Source organism: Caenorhabditis elegans, chromosome IV, assembly GCF_000002985.6.
Source record: "Caenorhabditis elegans chromosome IV".
Taxonomy (NCBI): domain Eukaryota; kingdom Metazoa; phylum Nematoda; class Chromadorea; order Rhabditida; family Rhabditidae; genus Caenorhabditis; species Caenorhabditis elegans.
The window spans coordinates 11,878,248-11,898,306 of NC_003282.8; the positions used below are offsets into that span (position 1 = coordinate 11,878,248).

Consider the following 20,059-nt stretch of genomic DNA (forward strand, 5'->3'; position numbering starts at 1 on the left):
AAACCGTCGCACGCCTGTCATTCATCCGTAATAGCCGCTGCAATTGAAGCAAGACACGTCGGCGGCACCGTCATCCTCGTAAACGGTCTTGAATCGGTTTCGGGATGTTGCAAAAAAGGAGGGACAAAATGAAGACAGAAAAAGAAGAAGCAGAAGAAGAATCCATAGACCGACACAGTATCCCTTTGAAAAGTCATTCAGTTTTCTCAAGTACAGTCAGTCAAAGTGGTCTTGACGGCCCCCGGGGGAAAAGGCGAAGAAGAAGAAGAAGAAGCACACAATATCAACATCAGTGACAGCGATGAAAGTGTGTCGAATGAAAGTTTTTCATATTTTTCTAGTATTATTTACTGTCTTATTGTTTTCTGTTCATGGGAGTAAGTTATTTTTTCTTCCGCATCAGAGGTGTACTGTAATTCATTTCGCCAATTAAAATTTAATTTAGAAACATCTAAACGCTTTTACTGAAAAGTTTTGTGGATTTAAAATGTTTGTTCGTAAATCGGCATTTGGGGGCAACTTTCTGCCAAACTCTTGCAACTTATTGTTGAACTTAGGGCTTTCATAAACGCCTGCCTTGCGCCTTTCTCACGATTTCTGCTGAAGCACTCGTGAACTTTCAGAAATTTGTTCACGACAAGGTGCAGAAAACAGGCGAGAGGCCGTTGTTAGGCAGGCAGGTTTCAAAAAAGCCTCAATCTAAAAAAAGAAAAAAAACTACGCCCGTCTACCGGGGAAGCCTCGAGCTTTTGCAACTCTTTGACAAAATTTCGCTTTTAAGAAATTTATCTAGTAAATGAGAAGCGGAAGAAATTCCTGACATCAACTTGGCAAATTTATTTGAGGTTGCCAAGTTGTTGCCAGAAAAATGAACAATTCTGAAAAAATCTGAAAAATGCTAGTTATCAGAGTGGTTTAGAACAAAAGGAGGAATCAAAAAATGTTGGAGAGTTGTCTCCATTTGGTGAATGTTTTGATGGCTACATGCCAACTTTCATTCGCCATATTGGAACCCGACATATTGATGGACCTGCGTTTGTAGCAAAGGTAAGGTTGTCAGAAAACTGCCTAGGAAATTCCAAATGTTTTAATTTAAGATTGACATGGTCACTTGCTCATCTCACTGCCGTGCCAATTTTGATCCATCTTCCGAGGAAGCATTTCCGTGTGAAGGTTTCAATTTTCGTGCTGGAAGAAATCCAGTCTGCGAGTTTTTCCCTGCTACTGGAAATAAGGTATCAGATAGTTTCCAATAGTGTTTACCTTAATTCCTATTTTTCAGGACAATATAACAAGATCCTTGAAAAGCGAAGAAGTTCCAACATTCTACTTCGAAAAAGTCTGCCTTCAAATGGCAAAACGATGTGAAGAGTCTGCTTACATGTTTGATACAAAAAAGGGATATCGAATCGATGAAACGCCAATTCGGATAATCGATGCAACAGCTGAAGTACAGTGTATGGAAGAATGTGTGAAGATTCAGTGTATGTCATTCGGATTTCATCATGATGCCAAGTGAGTTGAACACTTGAAAACCCTAAAGATCAGAAAATTATTAAAAAGGAAAATTATTTCAGACGTTGTTCATTCTACAATTCGACAAGGAGAGATGCTGTTATCATTAGAGATATCAAAATGGATTACTATGAGAACAATTGTGTTCACCGTAGAGTTTTTTTTTTAATAAAAAAGTTTTTCTTAAGTTTAAATAACCAAAAAAGATTTACTGTCAGACCCAAATAACTTACCTGTCTCGCAGATAAGCCTCACAAAGAATGTTCTCACGATAGAAGCATGAAAATTTGTTTCCTAAAATCCTAATAATCTTTTCAGCAACAGCCCGCTGCCCTAATGGAAGAATCGAGTTTGTCGTAACCCGAAAAGCAGATGTTCCATCCTTTGGAATCTCTTTAGGAGTGAAAAGTATTCGAAGTTGCATGCAAGCTTGTGTAAATGCCGGTCAATTTTACTGTAGAAGTGTGCAGGTAAAAAATCTAAAAAAGAATTTGGGCCAAAATTGCAAACATTTAAGTAGGCATGTATGAACTGCAACAATTTTTACATTCTTATTAATCAATCAACAGATTGCAAAATTTCAGTTCGATTCCACTTCGAACGAATGCTTTGTGTCCGATGAAACATCTGACGTGGCAGTTCCTTCTACATCTCTTGATATTCTCGAGCCATTTTGTGTTCCTAGAAGTGATGAGAACACTTGCAACCGACCGTATTCATTCGAAAAAATGATAACTTCTAAACTTGTCAATTCTAGTATTATAAAAGAAATAACCAGTAAGCCCTTCTAGTGGAGGATGCGAGTTCATACTTTATTTTCTTTATTTTCTAGATCAATCAACGGAAAAATGTCTGCAAAAATGCATAGACATGGAAAATTGTAAATCAGTGAACTACAATGTGCTTACCAGATCTTGTCTCTTATCTTCAACTTCTAAATCTATCAGTGCAACTGTCAGTGATGAGAATTATGATTTTTACGAAAGATCATGCCCTTACATTCCTACATCACCAACATCCTCATCTTCTTTCATACCACATCCCCCAACACTTTATCCCGAAGTTGTCACAAGATACAAGTTAATGGAGAGAGGAAGACAGTTGAGCTCAGAATTTGTCAATAAAACAAATGTTGAGAACGTTCAAGATTGCTGGTATGAAACTCTTTTCCTATATTCAGAAAGTTTATTTTTCTTTTCAAAAATAGTGTTACAGGTCCCTCTGTGTAAACTCTAAAGTTCACTGCGAGCTTATATCATTTTCCACCACGTCCAATCAATGTCTCCTTTCCACATTAAAATCTTCTGAAACTGCAAGTGATTCTAAAAAGATAACAAAGCCATCTGAAACGTTCGACACATATTCATCAAGTGTATCAGTTTCAACTACCCACGTTCCTACTTCTATTCGATCAACGTCTTCTGCTCGCCCCACAACATACTCTACAACAGTCAAGTCGTCAACAACTACAGTTTCGACTTCTACAAGACATGATGGAAGCTCGAGCAGTGAGTCGCTCGAAGACATGAATGATATTTTTGATATAAATGAAAACTTCATGGATACAACTATGACGAGTAGTTCCACACGTAAGTACTGCTTTTCAAATAACCAGTAAGCCATCGGGATTTTAGTAACAAATCTTTTCCTGAGAAATCAAGTACCAATTTTAAATCATTGCTTGTTTAAGGATCCCGTGCCCACGCTCTCCCAAATGCCGAGACAAAATCCTCCAACAAAAGCTCAGAGAGCACATCTCTGCTCCCGATCGACCCCGAACTAGTTGGTTTAGAAGACTCGACACCAATTCAGTTGCCATTAAACTCTGGAATTGCTCACGTTGACTTATCTCGATTATCAATTGCTGCTCAGTGCCTTCCTCAAGGAATCAATATAACTTTTGACTTGACACAAAATACTGTAAAACTAGCTTACGATGAGATTAGGTTTATGTCTTCGTTTTACAGAAATACACAGGTGTGGTTTATGCATCAGAAAGATTTGATCAATGTCGAGTGTTTGTCAAAAACTCATCAGCGTTCTCAATATTCATTCCACGTCCTAAACATAATTCTTGGTGTAATGCCGTCGAACTTGTAAGTAGAAGTCGTCCGAAGTATCTATGATTAATGTTTCAGAATAACGAAATGTCAACAATTATAATTATGTCAAATGATAGAATATTGCCACATGACGTCACCACTAAAGATGATCTTTTCTACCAAGTATCATGTCAATACAATCCAAATGATGATGCAAAAGTGAGCAAAGGAATTGTCGTGGGGTACGGTGACATTTGTAAGACTTGATTAGATCAATATAAAGTATACTTTCATTGCTTTACAATGATTTTTTTCTAATATTAAGGATCATTTTGAGATTATGAGCCTAGTAATTGCTTTCCGGTTGCTTTAATCACATTAGAGTCTGTTTTTGAAACTTCTAATAATCATTTACTAAAAAATTGTTTCCAGAGGTCCATCACCAGTAATGATCACAAAGAAAAGCCACATCCACGAGAAGATTTCCCTTGAGATTACGAAAGACGGTCAAATGGTAGAAAGTGTTTTTGTCGGAGAGTCGTTACTGGCGACAGTGAAATCAAATGTATCAGCTGAATTACTTCGAATTGTTGATTGTACCGCCCATCGAGTCGGGGGAACCGGACCTCCTGCATCTGTGAATTTAATTGCTGATGGATGTGCTCTTCTTCCAGCAATCATGTCTCCAATGAGGCTGACACCTTCTGGATGGCAATCTTCACTTTCAGCGTTCCGAATTGATGGATCTGAACAGATCGATGTCGTGTGCATAATCTCGATTTGTGACGAGAATAAGAAATGTCCACTGGTGAGTCATAAGTCTGAATAACAATTCACCAACTGATCTATGTCGCAGATGGCATGTACTTCTCCGGCGAATAGGGAACGGGAGGTACGCTCAACCTCCGAGGAGAATTCAATTAGAGTCGATCGACGGTTGCTAGTAAAAGGCGATAAGAACTATGCGGGATCGCAAAAGTTCTTTGCACGTGAGTTGCAGACGCAGGTCATCGAGATAACTTTTAAAAGTTTTCAGCAATCTGCATCGAACCCTTCTTCTACATTCCTGCCGTTGCATTTTTCCTTCTCAGTCTTGCCTCAATTCTCGTGTCCATTTTCCTATCGTTTAGAAGAAGGCGTCGGAGGGATGCTCAAGTTGAAGAGCTATTGTATGGTTGAAACATAGTTGAATTCTGAAATCAGAGCTTCTGACCAATCAGCGCTTGTTTTTGCTCGTGGTTGGTTAAGAAGTAGGTGGAGCGAAGCAATGATTGGCCAGAATGCCTTATTTCAGAAAAAATTGGATAAGGACGTTTGTAAGAGTTACATTTAAAGAAAATTCTTCTCGATTTTTGATATGTGTTTAGTTGTGGTAGCATTTACAAAAAATGCCCTTTTCTCATCATTTTGTGAAAATTTCCAAAAAAAAATTCTGTATACCTAAGAATAAGGGGACTTTGTGAATACCGCAAAACAAGTAATTTTGCTTCCGAGTAGTTCATTTGAGTTAAGCTTCTTCATTTATAAGATTCTTTCGATTTGCAGAAGCACCCCAATTCCTCAAGACATTGGACCAAAATATGTCAAAACTATGTCTATGTGAACCAGTCAATGAACCGAAAGACCCAATACAATGGAACCAAAAGAAACTAACTAAAGTTATGTCTATATGTAGATTTTTATTAAATAAAAAGTGAACAGTCATGTTTTGTGTCATCATCTTCTTTTCAACTCGTCGGTTTTCTTCATCCGCCTCCTTGTACGGCATCATCCCGAAAAGAAGTTTTTGTTGCGTGTCAAGGCCGTGTCGTCTCGATCGGTTGCGTGCGCAATACTGTCCATCCTAACCTTATCCGTATGTTGTATCTCTCACTCTTCCTCTTCATCTTTTTCTCTCACTTTTCACCTCCTAGCACACTGAACCAATTAACTGTCTCTCTCTCACAAATGTCCGAGTGTATCATTCCGGATAGAGGTAGCCAGCAGCTATTGCTGGATCACCAATGTTTTCTCTTTCGCTTATTTGCTTATTTGACTTTTACCTTTTGGATTCCACCTCGAGAATGGCCTAGTTATCTTCTTTTATCAAGTACATACACATCATTCCTCACATTCTTATTTGAAAATTCAGCCATCTATGCGTTTTCTTATACTTTTCAGATCCATTGTTGTTACGTAGAAATGTATGCGAACATTCCATCCGGTCGAGGCGCCCGAGAGGAGCATCTTGCTCGAATTTTTTGTCACGGTATTTTAATGTCGTTATTCATGTAGTCTTTCCATTATATATATTTTTCAATTTGAATAATAAAAATCACCGTAGAAACATATAAAAATACATATGTATTTGAAAATCTCGAGAAAGATTTTAAAGAATGGTGGAAAGTTGGCATTCGCCGAAACAATTTTAACTGCAGTTCTCTCGGCAAGTTTCAGGTAGTTTTGAGAATCTTTTCTAGCATGCTATTTTCAAACTAGACAAATATTTTTTCTATATTTCACCATTTATTTTTATTTCAGTTTTGTTCAATTTTTTAAAACAATTACGTTTGAAATTTTTGGTTAACCTCGTTGCATTCTACCGTACCCATCGGTTTCAATTTGTTCTCAGCTGACAACCATAAACCTTATCTTAATTTTATTGTTTCGGACCTGGTGTCATAAAATCAAGTAATTTCACACCTAGTCTTACTTTTGTAAGAATATACACCGCCCTTCGTCAGTTTAGCCTTTTCAATCTTAGTCTGACCTCTGTGAGCGGGACGACACACGAATAAGAAGAAACCAATCGTTTTTGGTCATTTCTCTCGTTTCATTCCCTGTTTTGTGACATAATCTGTTCCTCAGACACTCTTCTTCCACCTCGATCTTCCTAAATCTTAGAGTTTACAAACATTTACAATAGAATGAGAAGGTCATTTCTGTATTCTCCCATTGTCAGTTATTCCCTTTTTTCCCATCATCTGAAAATCCTCTTTTAACAGTTAGTGGTCATCCATGAATCCATGGTAATTTCTGGCTTGTTTGCAAAAAGTGAAAAGCAATGAGGTCGACGCGCACCGGTTTCCGTTTTTGGTTAACTAGAGAGATAGAGGGAACGGTTGAAGTAACTGGATGGCATAGACACAATGAATAGGATAGGGTTAGCCACACTTCACTTATCATTGGATTACGAATAAAAGTACATGCGAGATTCACGATTTATGGTTGAACCGAATCGTTTCTCGAGGGTGAGAAGCAAAGCAAATACGTCATTCGATTAACAGTTTATGATACCTACATACATCAAATAGAAAATGATTTACTGTAATTGATATGATCACATCAATATCTCAACTGCCATCAGAGTTATAAAAAGTTGTCAATTGAGAGACTGGAGCGGAAAACATGTACATTACTTTTTTGAAAAATCTCTTTGAACACAATGTGCATTCTCTTATTCATATTCATAAATAATCGAAACTTCGGGAATAAATTGCTTTATTTGTTGTATAGGTTCCAAAAACATATTTTAAGCTCTACATATGCAGTTCATAAAGTTCAAAGCACGAAAATTCTCCTCACTTCACGGAATTCGAAGTTTTTCTCCCCAAATATGATGTACCTAAACTTGTTTATCTAACCACTTTCTCCACTTATTCGTGCTTCGGAGGAGCTTTCTCTTCCGCTTATACCTCGTTCTCCCCATTTCAATTCAAATGACCCGAAAACAGTCTCGTCTGTTCATAATCTTCCCTTATTTTGTTCCGTATCCACCAATCTCAATTCTTCATTTTCTTTCCATTTATTTTCCTAATCTGCTCTCTTCAGTAAATGCGACATCCACTAATTTCTCTACTATTGCTAATAGCATTCTACTCTACATCGTCAGAAGGTGATTCTTGAAAGTTGAACTTTCAATTAGAATTTTTTGGTTTTTTTCCAGCATTCGTTCCAAAATGTAACTCATTTTATGTTCGATGGCCTCGAGTTCGTCTCAACTTCAAGGCAGTTGCTGAAGCGAGACTTTCATTAAAAGGGTGTCAATCCGCATGTTCACTTGGAGAAGATCCAGTCAGTCCAGGAAAACAATTAGAGTGTGCTGCAGTGAATCATCAAGCATCTCCAGATGGCTTTTCACATCTTTGCGCCGTTTTCCAGCCGCATCAACTACAAAATGTTGACGGTTATGTTGAGGCGGATGATCGATTCACATTCTACTGGAAATATTGCCTTCCTTGTGAGTTTTTGTTCAATAAGGAATGAGATTAAGTTATTTCAAATTTCAAAATTAAATACAGTTGAAGCTCTTAAATGTCATTTAAAAATAAAAATTTGTAATTTTACAAAATTAGTGTTTTCTTGGTAGGCAGACATGTTTCCTGTCCAGTATTTTGCGCCTATGTGGGAGCTTTCTAAAGTAGAAGAAAGTCTCATAAATTAATAAAATATTCCTCAATTCTGGTTTCAGAGCTATGTATATTGTATATTTAGTTATCATTTTTACAAACAATTAGGCTGAATGCAGGCGTAGGTATTTTCAGGAAAAAATGTGAAATCCATTTGAAGCCATTTTTTAATTTTTTATTATTTTGTACTTCAAAATCCTGATTTCTGGAATGTTTTTTTTTATATTAAAAAAGTCAAACTGTTTTTTTTCAGCCACTCGAAAATGTTCTGGAGAATACGCATTCACATATCTTTCGGATCGTTATATGGATCAAAAGTCAGTTATAAAATGGACAACAAAAGCAAATTTAGAAGAGTGTCTTTCGGATTGTTTGGATGAAAAATCATTTGAATGCCGTTCAATCTCCTTCAATAGAACAGACGGAGGATGTCATATGTCTAAGGATTCACAAATTTCACGACCGGAAGCCATTCGATTGAACAATAACCCCAACTATCGAATTGATTATTACGAGAATAACTGTTACAATTGTAAGTGAATTGGAAAAGAAAAGTATTCATTTGAAGTATTTTCAGTATCCGAATCATTCACATTCAAACATGAATGTCGTGATAATGGAATCTCAGTCAGCGTCAAGTCTCGTCTTCCTTATACTGGAGCCATTTATGGACTTTATGACTTCTTCACTTGTCGGACTGAACCAAAAGAAGCCACTGAATTCGATCACTTTTTCCCATATCAGACTGTCAGCAAGAACTGTTCGGATTCTATTAAGTACAAGGTAAGATCAGAAAGTGTCCAAAACACATAATTTGCCAAAAAATGGTTTAAAAAAATTACAACTATGATCAAACATTTTTGAAAAAGATTTCTTGGTCTGAAAAAAAAACCAATTTTGTTTGTGCCAATATCGTAGGTTATGTTTTTGTGTCAAACTATCATTATTTTTGCATCAAGTCATTAGGGCGGCTAATAAGTTTGGACGTATTTCGTCAATTTACGGTTTTCCTCAAATTTTATATGGGTGACTTATAGTAGGCAGTGAGTATATATAAGCATATCAGTTTCAGCTATTTTAGCCAGCTTCTTGGTACTTTGATCTGAAAAAATTCAAAATTTTTTTGAAATTTTTTTTTGCGATTTTTTGGGTTAGGCGTCAGAGTTTTGATATTAGTATTTAAATCAATTAAGTTTTGTTTGTAGATTACAAAAATTGAATCCCGACTTGATTGGACCACACCCAAAACTTTTATAGCCAATCAAAGTCAAAAAGTGAAGTGTACTAAAAATTTGTATCTTTTCTTGAAATTTCAAACTAAAAAGTGGATACGTTTATCCAAGTAAAACATTTTATAACCAATTTGGTCTGTTCAAACCTCCTTTTCGAATTTATGAGTTTCAACTTTTACAAGATCTGGGATGTTCAAAAGACCGTTATGCTATTTTCCAAATTATATTTTTACAAGAAAGCATCAAATATTATAAAATTATGTTTGTTTCTACTGTATTATCTTTGTTTTTCATATGGTTCCAAGTTGTCTACCAAGAAAAAAGATTTGAACTTTTGATCAAAAAACTTAAAGTTTTAGGAAGTTAGTTTGTACAAAAAAAGCAAAAATTAGTGCTCACGTGAAAGAAACAGGCTTCAATTTATGATATTTGATGCTTTTTTGTAAAAAAATAATTTGGAAAATAGCATAACGGACTTTTGAACATCCCAGATCTTGTAAAAGTTGGAACTCATAAATCCCCAACGGAGCCTGGAACTGACCAGACTTGTTATAAAATGAATTACTTGGATGAACGTATCCATTTTTTAGTTTGAAATGTTAAGAAAAGATTGAATCTGAAAAATTACAAATTTTTAGTACACCTCACTTTTTGACTTTGATTGGCTATAAAAGTTTTGGGTGTGGTCCAATCGAGTCAGGATTCAATTTTTGTAATCTACAAACAAAACTTAATTGATTTAGATATTAACATCAAAACTGTAACGCCTAACTCAAAAAATCGCAAAAAAAAAATTTCGAAAAAATTTTGAATTTTTTCAGATCAAAGTACCGAGAAGCTGGCTGAAATAGCTAAAACTAATAAGCTTGTATATACTTACTGCATATTATAAGTCACCCATATAAAATTTAAGGAAAACCGTAAATTGACGAAATACGTCAAAACTTATTTGCCGCCCTAATATATTCTCATGATATTTTTCAAAATACAAATTTCCAGGGAAACGAAATGGTACTTGAAGTTGTCTTATCTACTGATGGAATAGAGCCACTTTATTTCATTACTCCTGAAGATTTGACATACCAGGCAAAATGTCCAATTAGTGGTGTAAAAGCAAAGGATCCCGCTAACACAAAATCCTCGGCTCATTTGGATAACAGGTAAAACTTGCTAGAATTTATTTATTAGTTGTTTTATTTCATTTAAATTTTTTCACTCCTAATACAGAATTAGTTTGAATGATTGTTTGAATGATTAGTTAAATATGTTTAGAAACAAGGCAATGGAAGCATCAGCGCATGCATTGTTTGAGTTACTCTCGAAAACTGGAGATGATGAAGCCCTTCAAAACACATTCCCACTTCCATTGACTACCACAACAGAAGTAATAAGGCAAGTTACGACTACAACCAAGAAACCATCAACTACAACTTCTACTAAAAAGTTGACGACCACAACAACCACAACCCCAAAACCATCCCAAAAACCTACCACCACTACCACCAAATCCCCTGTTGTTATTACTACTACTACAAAAACTTCCCCTAAGCCAACTACTTCCCCAAGTACAACAACTTCTACTACTACTTCAACCACAATTCCACCAAGTACTACAACCAGGAAACCAGCTAACCCTCGCAGATCCACTATCATGTCGGCAACTTCAAAAGTTGCAATAATCGTAGGAAAAGATTCAAGTTTTGCCAGAGCTCGGCTCTTTACTACAAAACATCCAAGTACACAGAAAATGCAAGTTTTTATTTTATTTGTTTCATATCTAACCATTTGTTTGGTAATTATTTTTTTGGTTTTCGTGAAAAAAATTTGTGATGTTGTTTTTTTTCAGTTTTTAATTAATAATCAAAAAAGTAAGACTGAAAAATTCAACTTTGTAAACGCAATTTTTCAATTGCGACTAATCTCGCTATTTGAATTTTCTTCAAGTTCCACAACTCCGTTTGATTGGTTTAGAAGTGAGCGTAGAAAATTGCTGATTGGTCTTGCAATTCTGATTTTGAAGGAAATTCAAACAGGGAAATTAGTCACAATTGAAAAACCGCATTTTTAAAAATTGAATTATTCATGATTTTTTCATATTAAATTCCAATATTAAACGTTTTTTGTTGTTTCAGTGATGTGCCAACTACTACCGTACAAACTTCAACTACCGTACCAACCACACCATCCAAAACAACTGCTACCACTACAACAACTCCAAAGCCAACCACTACAGAGACAGCTACAACTTCTTCATCAACAACCACAGTAACCACACAAAAACCTACAACCGTTACGTCAACAACAACATTACCATCCACAACGGCATCTACAACAACTAAAACTACTACAAGTACGCCCACGTCACCACAAACAACGACCACTCATGTAGGAGCTCCCGCATCTTCCGTTGCATCGGTGGCTCATGATGGGTAAGTATTTTAAGTTTTGTCAAACCAAAGTATATTACAACAAGGAAAAGTTATGAAAATTCATTTTTTTATTTGTTTCAAAAACGGCAAGCTCAACATTTTTGTTCTCTAAAACTTTCAAACTTCCAATTTTCCAGTTTCTCACGAGCGGCTTTTTTTAATAAAAAACTATTTTTTAAAAGTTATCAAATTTTCTGCAAAATCTCAATTTTAAAAAAGTATAATTTCAGCTCAACACTTGCCGGAAAACCAAAAGTTCCAGTGATTTTCGATATTTTCCACAACGGACAACCAGTTGAAGCCGTCGTTGTTGGAACAAAAATCAGTCTATCATTCCGTCCACACTATCCAATTCCACCGGAGTACGTAGACGTTCGTGGTTGCCAAGTTGAGCCAATTGATCCAAAATATGAATGGGAGCACGAGCCACTGTTCATCATAAGAGATGGATGTCCTGCTGACGGTGTTGGTCTCGTCTGCCCACCAACACATTCTGAGTTTGGAGCAAAAGTTTCCGTTGAGGCATTCAGATATCAAACAACTGGACAAGTACAGTACTCCTGTCTCGTGAGAATATGTCCATTTGCTCCGTGTCCGAAGGTGAGTTGAAGCTTGATTAGTGTCTAGAAAATAATAATCTTTGTCAAACAGATGGTCGCAAGTGATCTGAATTTTTAAAAGTTCAAACAAATTTCAGAACACATGCGACGACGTGGAAGGCTGTGACAGTAGCTACATGCATCGATACAGGCGAGAATTATCACTTGAAGACATCAAAAAAGCATTGGAAGCAAACCCAGAACTTGCTTCTCAGTTCGGAATTTCACCGTCCGCGTTTGCAAGAAATCCGTCGAAATCTAAAAATTTCACAAGCGTTGTTGGTTGGTTCAAATTTAGTTTATTTCCAATCCATATTTAATAAGTTTCAGAAGAACAACAAAGAATCGCACTCGGCGGAGATTATCTTGTTCGGCGTCGATTGATTGTTGTCAACTCTGAAGATCAATTGAGATATTACGTTCGAACTGGAAACATCTGAAAATACACACAAAAAATGTCTTCATGTCAGCTTTATAACTTTGTTTTTATTCTTCTTTCATTCAATTATCCAAACGCCACACGAGCGGGTCTCACATGGAAAACTCTTGGAGTTATTCTTCTTATGATTTAAGTTAAATTTTTTGATGAATTCACCATTTTGATTGATAATAAAATATTTCATCGCTTGATATTATTTTTGCAAGTCGTTGAAATACTGGGGAAGTTGTATAAACATATCATAGATGTGAACATAAAAAACTTCATAAAATTAATAAATGGTACATGGAATACAAATTAAGATAATGGCGAGTTTTTGAGTTTTGAAGACATACCAATTCATGAAATCTCTAGAATTAAGTAACCTAATAAAATCTAAAATTCATATTCTTATCATGTTCATCATATATCAGATATTCATCTCATTCTCCCCGAAAAATGCGAAAAGGAACTAAAAGCCGTTTATGTCAATCCAGATGTTGGTTTTTCATTAATAAAAATTCTCAATCTTCCGAAATAAATTAGGTCGAGGAGTTTTATCCTCAAACATTTCGATTCGTTCCCTATTAAATTCCTACATGTTCGATATCTCGATGCTGAATCAAATGTCGTGTTGACTTGTTCGACGTCGTTTACCATCATCAAAGCAGCTACCAGACAGTTAATACTAAAAATATACTGAAAATATAATGAACTAAATACCTAAATATAATACCGCAATTGCGTCATTGAGGTTTGTAGAACTTGCAAGCGAAGTCTAGAAGCTTTTCCTTATAAACTATAGTCTTGTCTCAAAAGCACAGATCAAAGAATATTTTACGAGCAATGCCAGCTACAATTCAGTCTCTTGCAAAAATTGGTAGCCCACCACGGGTGATTTTTCTTCGGAAGACGACAAAAGTAGGCTACCTCAAATCAATAAAAAAGTTTCAAATTTCTGTAAAAATCTTCATTCCCCACACGATCGATATTTGTGTTTCAGTTTTATAGTTTTTCAGTGTACTGTAACTTCAAAAATCAAAGTTTTCAAAAACCAAGTTTTTGGTTTTCGTGTCAAGCTAGATGACAAAGTGTATTCTGTTTAATTCTGTTCAATCGTATTCTGTTCAATTGCGTGGCAATTTTCAAACCGACGAAAAATAAACTTATTGAAAAAAGTCAATGTTTTTGCCATTTTCAGTTATGAATGAATTTGCTATAAAGGGATCGAGCTAAACCTTTTGTTAAACACTACATTTTCACTTTAAAATGGCTTAATGGCATTCACAAACAAAAGCCAATTGGAAAAATTGAAACAAACAATAAAAAAACACGATACTTTTTAGCATTAGGTAATCCATAGTCTGAATATAGGTGTTATTGAAAAATTTAAAAATTTAAAAAATTTGTATATACCTCACGGTATTTTTAAATTATCAAATAAAATTGGATAAACATTTTTAAAAAAAGTTGGCTTCAAAACTTCATAATTTATTTCTCAACCTAATGAAACAAAGTCTTATAAATTTTGCACATCTAATTGTATTTTGATTGTGGTTTCGAAGTCCATTGGAAATTCAGTCCTCAGGTACTTTCCAAGTGCATTTCCTCATTTTAATAGTTTTTATGTGGGTGTTTTGACGAAAAAAGTGATCGAACAGAAATATTTTGCAAGTCAGAGAACATTTGTTGTGCCAGGAGTTAAACAATTATTCGATTATAAATATATTATACCTCTAGGTACCAATTTCCATTTATAATCTTTAGAAGTTGTTTCAATGATTGGAAAAATAATATAATTTTCAAAGAAAACTTTGTCTAAACTTTGAGCCTCACGTAATTCCACTTCATATTACATTCCAAGAATATCTGATAACTTGCAGACAAGCAGACAAGTGCATGATCTTTAGAAATCTGGCAGCTGTATAAAATAACTGGAATCCGTGGAACTATAGTCTCGTCTAATGTAACAAATATGAATCCCTTGCTTGTCTTGATTGTTTTTAAAAGATAAATTTATAACTGGATAACATGACCGAGAAAATAAAAATGTCACAGAACTGGACCCAACTTCAATACAAAAAACATACTGTACTGTGTTTTGCTGGATTAAAGCGAATTGATCGCAAAAAATACCGTATACACTCTATTAGTAATGAATGTAGATTTCCGACCAGTCGAGATTCTGGGCAATCCGGGGCTTGTTCTGAAGGTGCTACAAAGATTTTTCAATAATTTTTTGACAGTTGCTATGATATTTGTGGGAACCCATACCTACCTATAGTCAGCTTGACTTTCGCGAAAGGAATTGCCTGCACAGTGCATAAAAAATACGCATTTAAAATTCTCCCCGCTGATAAAACTGATATTCTTTATTTACTGTATTCCCTGTATTTTATAATTGACTATAGGTAGGTATGGGTGCCTAAAAGCTTGCCCTGCACTCCTTATAAGAACCATTTGTCAGTTTTAAAAAATTTAGTTTTTATTCCTTTTATAGTTTGTTTTAGACTTAATAAGTGATCTGTCTTTTGAATAACATCATGAAAAACTAAAAGCTCATTCGAGATCATCTTTGGATTATTAATCTTCAAAAAACGGAAAAAAAATCATCTGGTCTGACTAATCCTTAGTGCATAATATTGTTTGGATGACGGCGATTTCCAATGAAACACAAACTTTAAGATGATTCTAAAAGTGTAAGGATTAGACTCTGGGGCGTTGGTGGTTTTAGAGTCATGTACTTCTAATTTTGATGTTGTTTTCAGAAAAAAAGGATTTATTTAATCTCAATTTTAATAATCAAACAACAGTCATTTTCTACTAAACTTATTCTGTACTGCAGTGCGTATTCAAAATTATAAAATACAAAGATAGCCGGGTGCAAAACATGCTCTGAGTTCTTATCATCATATATTTTCACACCAGACAACACACCAAGCACAGCTGGAAACAGAGTGGAGTCTGCATTTTGCACGTGGGATTTTCCGAGAAATATGAAAGTTCGCCGTCTGTTTTTTATACTACCTACTTACAGCTTATTTTGCAGATTTTTGTGTAGAGGCTAAAGTTTGGTGGTATTTGTTCATTTCAATCATTTTTTGAAAATTCAGCTGGGTGCTAAAACTAATCATGTGTATTTTGGCAGCAGGTTTGCGTGAAGGCTTAAGGCAGGTGTAGGCCGCCTTGTAAGCAAGTAGGCAGATTTTTTTCCTAAACGTTTTAGTTTTGAACGTTTATTTTAGTTCTGAAATTCAAAATGATGTAATCCATCGGACTTCAAAATGCCTTCGAAATCATTTTATGCAAATTCTGAACATTTTTGGTTTTTTTGTCAAGTCCCTGAAAGACTTGATCGCTTTCATCTGAAATATATGGCACATCTTAATCCTCAGATCAAAAGTTCGTTTGAAAATTTGAAAATGTGTAAAAGTCAAGAGATTCTCATTAACAAAAAAAACACGCTACTTTCAACAAAATCAGTCTTGCCCATCCAAGTGTTGCACACTATTTTTTCGTTTCACTGATCAATTCTCTCACTGATTTTCGAAAAATTTTGGTTTTTAATCTTTATCTGGCTAATATGTGAGTGGTCATTCGACCAAATTCGAATGTTTTCACTGATGTGTCGTGAGCTTATCCAAATGTGCTTGATCACTTCAGTTCACCAGAGGGTACCCTTTCGTTGTCCTTCATCCATTTTTTTTCCTGTGTAACTTATCACATTTTCGCATCTTTGTAATGCCTTCTACCGTCTTCCCTCTAAAGTAAGTAAATTTTAATCCAGAACTTCATATTATTTTTATACTTTACTATCATAGTCACCATTTCTATTAATTAATCAATTTCTTATAACATTTAACATTTTTAAGCTTTTTACTTTTTGGTACGCTTCTTGAGCATAACTGAGCTTTTTCATTAGTCGTGTTCATAAAAATTCTCAGAAATGAAGCTGGCAATTTAAAAACATTTTTTCAACAACAAGTTCCATAACCGCTGCTTTCATCAAACATTTATGGAATAGCATACTTGGTTACCGTATTTTTTCCTGTTACATCTTACTTTTTTGTTGGGTTTTAAAAAATAAATATTCAACTGGCGAAAAAAATGTTCTAAACTTCTATAGTTTAACAATTCTGAATAATTGAAGAAACAAGCAAGATACAAACTTCCAAAGTTTAAGAAGTGCAAGACAAGTAGGAATATATGTATGTAGTTCACAAATTGTTGTCCTATACATTCATTATTTTCTTCCAGTGTTCTACACTATCAGAACACATAATATGTTCTAAAACGTAATTGTTCTTGTTAACAGCTGTGTTTTGACTATTTGTTTACCGGCGACTAGATTGTTCTGCTCTTTTTATTTTGTTGTTTCCAGAACAAATTGTCGTCATACTGTTTTTCAACTGGACAAAACAAGTTCAAAAAAAAAGAAATTATTTGCACTTTCTCATATTTCATGTGATTTTCGTCACTCGACCTTTCGCAGTTTTTCTTTTTAATATTTTTAGGCTTCGTTGTATCCAGAAATACTTTTCGGCATTACACGTAATGCAAATTACTAATTAGTTTTCAAATGACTGCACAATATTCTCAGAAAAGTTTCTAGTTTTGTTTCGGTTCGTGATGCGCTCAGAAAATGCAGCCTCCGAATTTTGTTTCCGCACTGAAAAATTAAATAAAAAATATCTTGAGGAATGTTCCAAATATCGCGGAGTGAGAAACGAGGTTTTGAAGCTGATGTTTGTATTGATTAGTTCTGGCTTGTGATTGTGGATATATTAAACACACTGACTAGATCACATTAATTCATTTTAAAAGAAATAGAAGAAATATAGTAGTTTTGTGAAAGAGTGAAACGTCCCTTTGAAGGTACTAGCTATTTTTCAAAGTTGGTCTCACCACGATTTCAGCGATAATTGTCGCTACATTTTTCGTTAGATGTGGAAACTGAATTATACAGAATTTAGCATCCTAAAGATCACAAAAGCACAGGATTCGTAATTGAAACATTTGAGTATTCACAAGTTGGAAACTGTATAATATATATTTATTTTATCATCAAGCTGTCCCCATATTTCTAAAAAATCATTGATAGTGATCATTCATTTAGTTTGTTTGCAAAAACGACTGATCAAATGAAATGACAAATAAATGAAGCTACCGTAGTCATTATGGAGCGGTACCCGGAAGTTCGAATAACCAATGTTTCATTCTTTATTTTTGCAAAAATATTTGTCATTCCTGATCTCTCGAGGAAGTTTATTGAATGGGAATGCTCTCAGGCGTACTTGACACAAAAATTATGATTTTGGGATCACTTTTTTGAAACTTTTTGGATGAAGTCTGAGTCGGGTGGTAAACTAAATTTTCGTTAGTGTGGAAATTTAAGCATGGTCAAAAATAACCAATTGAAATTTTTTTTGAAAAAAAAATTATCGGTTTCACGAAAAATTAAATAAATTATTTACCATTATGCACTTCAACTTTTGAATACCCAAGCATTTTTGATATTCAATTTCAAATTTAAACACTCAATTTTGAATTTAGTTGGTAGAGAATTCACTCGGTTCCAAATTATATACCAAATTATAGAAACTTAACACTGCAAAAAGGCTTCTGTACCTGTGAAGATCAAAAATCTCTTGCGGAAAAGCGCATTCTACAGTATGAAAAACCCGTCCCGCCCACCCCAGCCAGGGAGATCTCCGGATGGATAGAGAAATGCATTCGCAGCTAATCCAGAAATTGAAACATTCAAAATGGATGGTTGACATAGTTTCGAATTCTGAAAATCTTGATAGGCATCTTTGAAATATTTTGCAAAATAGATAAATTTCCAGAAATTTAATTGAAGCCAAAGGTTATTTGAAGGTTTGTTCGTTCCGCTAGAGAAACTTTTTTTTAATTTTGCGAGTTTTTCAAAGTTTCATTTATTGATTTTTAGCATATCGATTATCTGACTCTACAAACTTTTAGGTTCCTATTTAGTTTGCCAACTTCTGTATAAAGGTATCGATCTAAAATTTGAATTGCGTTGATCTAAATTGCGCAAACATCACACTTGTGTAAATTGCAAAATGAAATAAAGGAAAATGGGCACGTAGGCAGGTAGGCATGCAGGCGTAGTTAGTTTTTAGGCAGTCTTAAAACTCAAATCATTTATGTACCAACTGAAATCCAACTAAAAGCTCTGGCTTCAATATTTTGTAAATCTCTCAAGTCAAGAAAAACCAACCTGAGTACGTCTAAAGCCAGAATTTTAGTTAGGCAGGCATAAGGTAGACATGTGTGCCTGATGGCATGCCCAGTCAATATCTACTATGAAAGTCGATAAATAACTCAAGTTAAAAGATAAGTTAAGATAGAAGATGCATTTTTGGATTTAATAAAATGTAATACCTAAGCAACACAGGCATCCGGTTTGCTAGCGAATAATATGATTTCAGCTTTATTTTGATTTCAGCTTTTTTTTTCATAATTGATTTCAGCTTTAGAAAACTGAAAACATGCAAACCCAATCAAAAAATGTTTCACTGGTCTGATATCATTTTGTCGAGTACGCCACCTCTTTAGGTTATCGGTGTCTAGTTTGTTGTTTTCACGTGCATATTTAACTATCATTCTGGTCTTCCAATAGATTGCTACGTCTCTCGGTGTATTCTCTATAGTTCACCGAAACAACGTTATTTCTCATTCATCTATATAAAACAACTTCGTTTTGTTTCTGATGATTGATAAATCATCCACGTCTTTGATAGCAACAGACTCATTAAATCTACCGTAATCCGTGTTTGTTTTTCAACAGGAAAAAAAAGAGTTTTCTTGTTCTGCAAAGCCTCTCCTCGCTACTGGTTATGCTTCTAAGAATGAATCATAATTTTTAAGTAAAGAAAACTACTTTTGTTTTTGTTTTCCTCCTTTAACATACTGACATCATTATCCAATACTGTAGTTCCTCACACCGTAACCCATGTCTACCCTTGTTCATGAGACTACCACATGATAAAAAGTGGGTAACATGAGCGAAAACTGGAATGAAATGTTCTATGAAACAAATCATTAAATGATGCATTGTCTCTCGTTGTTCACTATCATTGAATTGTTCTGATTTGTGCCCGATACAATTGACGGGGTTAAACTGTTTTATAGTGCAAACTGTAGAGAAGTTCAAAATGTGCCAGGAATTTTTTTGATTTTTTTTGTTTATTTTTTCATCTATAATATAATTCTAAAACGACGCATTTTTAATAAACCTAGTTTTTTCCCAAAACACTCTGACTCCCTTCAAAAAAATCAAAGTCTACAATTTAACGGGAGATCGATTTTCGATAATTCCGGCATTTTCGGCATTTTGGGATTCGGCAATTGCACGCCCACCGGAAAAATTCGAACATTTAAAAAATTCATAACCAAACTTTCGCATTTTACAA

General features: G+C 34.8%; 2 protein-coding genes and 4 non-coding genes across 8 annotated transcripts; 4 read left to right on the plus strand and 2 right to left on the minus strand.

Annotated features, from left to right (window-relative positions):
* Nucleotides 1-301: 301 nt before the first annotated feature.
* On the plus strand, nt 302-5,887 carry cutl-27 (CUTiclin-Like; the record flags this gene model as incomplete). Its single annotated transcript, NM_069851.4, has 16 exons — nt 302-377; nt 920-1,047; nt 1,098-1,235; nt 1,283-1,515; nt 1,578-1,666; nt 1,834-1,985; nt 2,100-2,292; nt 2,348-2,669; nt 2,731-3,104; nt 3,206-3,435; nt 3,483-3,611; nt 3,654-3,799; nt 3,990-4,365; nt 4,414-4,546; nt 4,594-4,726; nt 5,103-5,887. 16 exons carry the CDS (start codon nt 302-304, stop codon nt 5,158-5,160), a joined length of 2,910 nt encoding a protein of 969 aa, NP_502252.3. The 3' UTR covers nt 5,161-5,887.
* On the plus strand, nt 519-668 carry C29E6.15. The gene has a single exon (NR_056724.1). It is a non-coding gene; the product is annotated as an Unclassified non-coding RNA C29E6.15 (non-coding RNA).
* C29E6.16 lies at nt 551-700 on the minus strand. The gene has a single exon (NR_056725.1). It is a non-coding gene; the product is annotated as an Unclassified non-coding RNA C29E6.16 (non-coding RNA).
* Nucleotides 4,790-4,939, plus strand: C29E6.17. The gene has a single exon (NR_056726.1). It is a non-coding gene; the product is annotated as an Unclassified non-coding RNA C29E6.17 (non-coding RNA).
* On the minus strand, nt 5,269-5,415 carry C29E6.14. Its single transcript, NR_056727.1, has one exon. It is a non-coding gene; the product is annotated as an Unclassified non-coding RNA C29E6.14 (non-coding RNA).
* Nucleotides 5,888-7,365: 1,478 nt separating the features above from the next.
* Nucleotides 7,366-12,835, plus strand: let-653 (the record flags this gene model as incomplete). 3 transcript variants are annotated; one of them, NM_001026165.7, is made up of 10 exons in its annotated part: nt 7,368-7,431; nt 7,483-7,776; nt 8,199-8,477; nt 8,523-8,728; nt 10,177-10,337; nt 10,450-10,926; nt 11,310-11,606; nt 11,837-12,206; nt 12,304-12,487; nt 12,536-12,834. In NM_001026165.7, the coding sequence occupies 10 exons, from the start codon at nt 7,371-7,373 to the stop codon at nt 12,643-12,645; spliced, it is 2,439 nt and encodes an 812-aa protein (NP_001021336.2). The 3 variants fall into 3 exon arrangements, with proteins under 3 accessions (NP_001021337.1, NP_001021336.2, NP_001255594.1); NM_001268665.4 differs by having other exon boundaries at nt 7,371-7,431; nt 10,450-10,569; nt 12,536-12,645; NM_001026166.5 differs by lacking the exon at nt 10,450-10,926 and having other exon boundaries at nt 7,366-7,431; nt 12,536-12,835.
* Between the last annotated feature and the right edge of the window lie 7,224 nt (nt 12,836-20,059).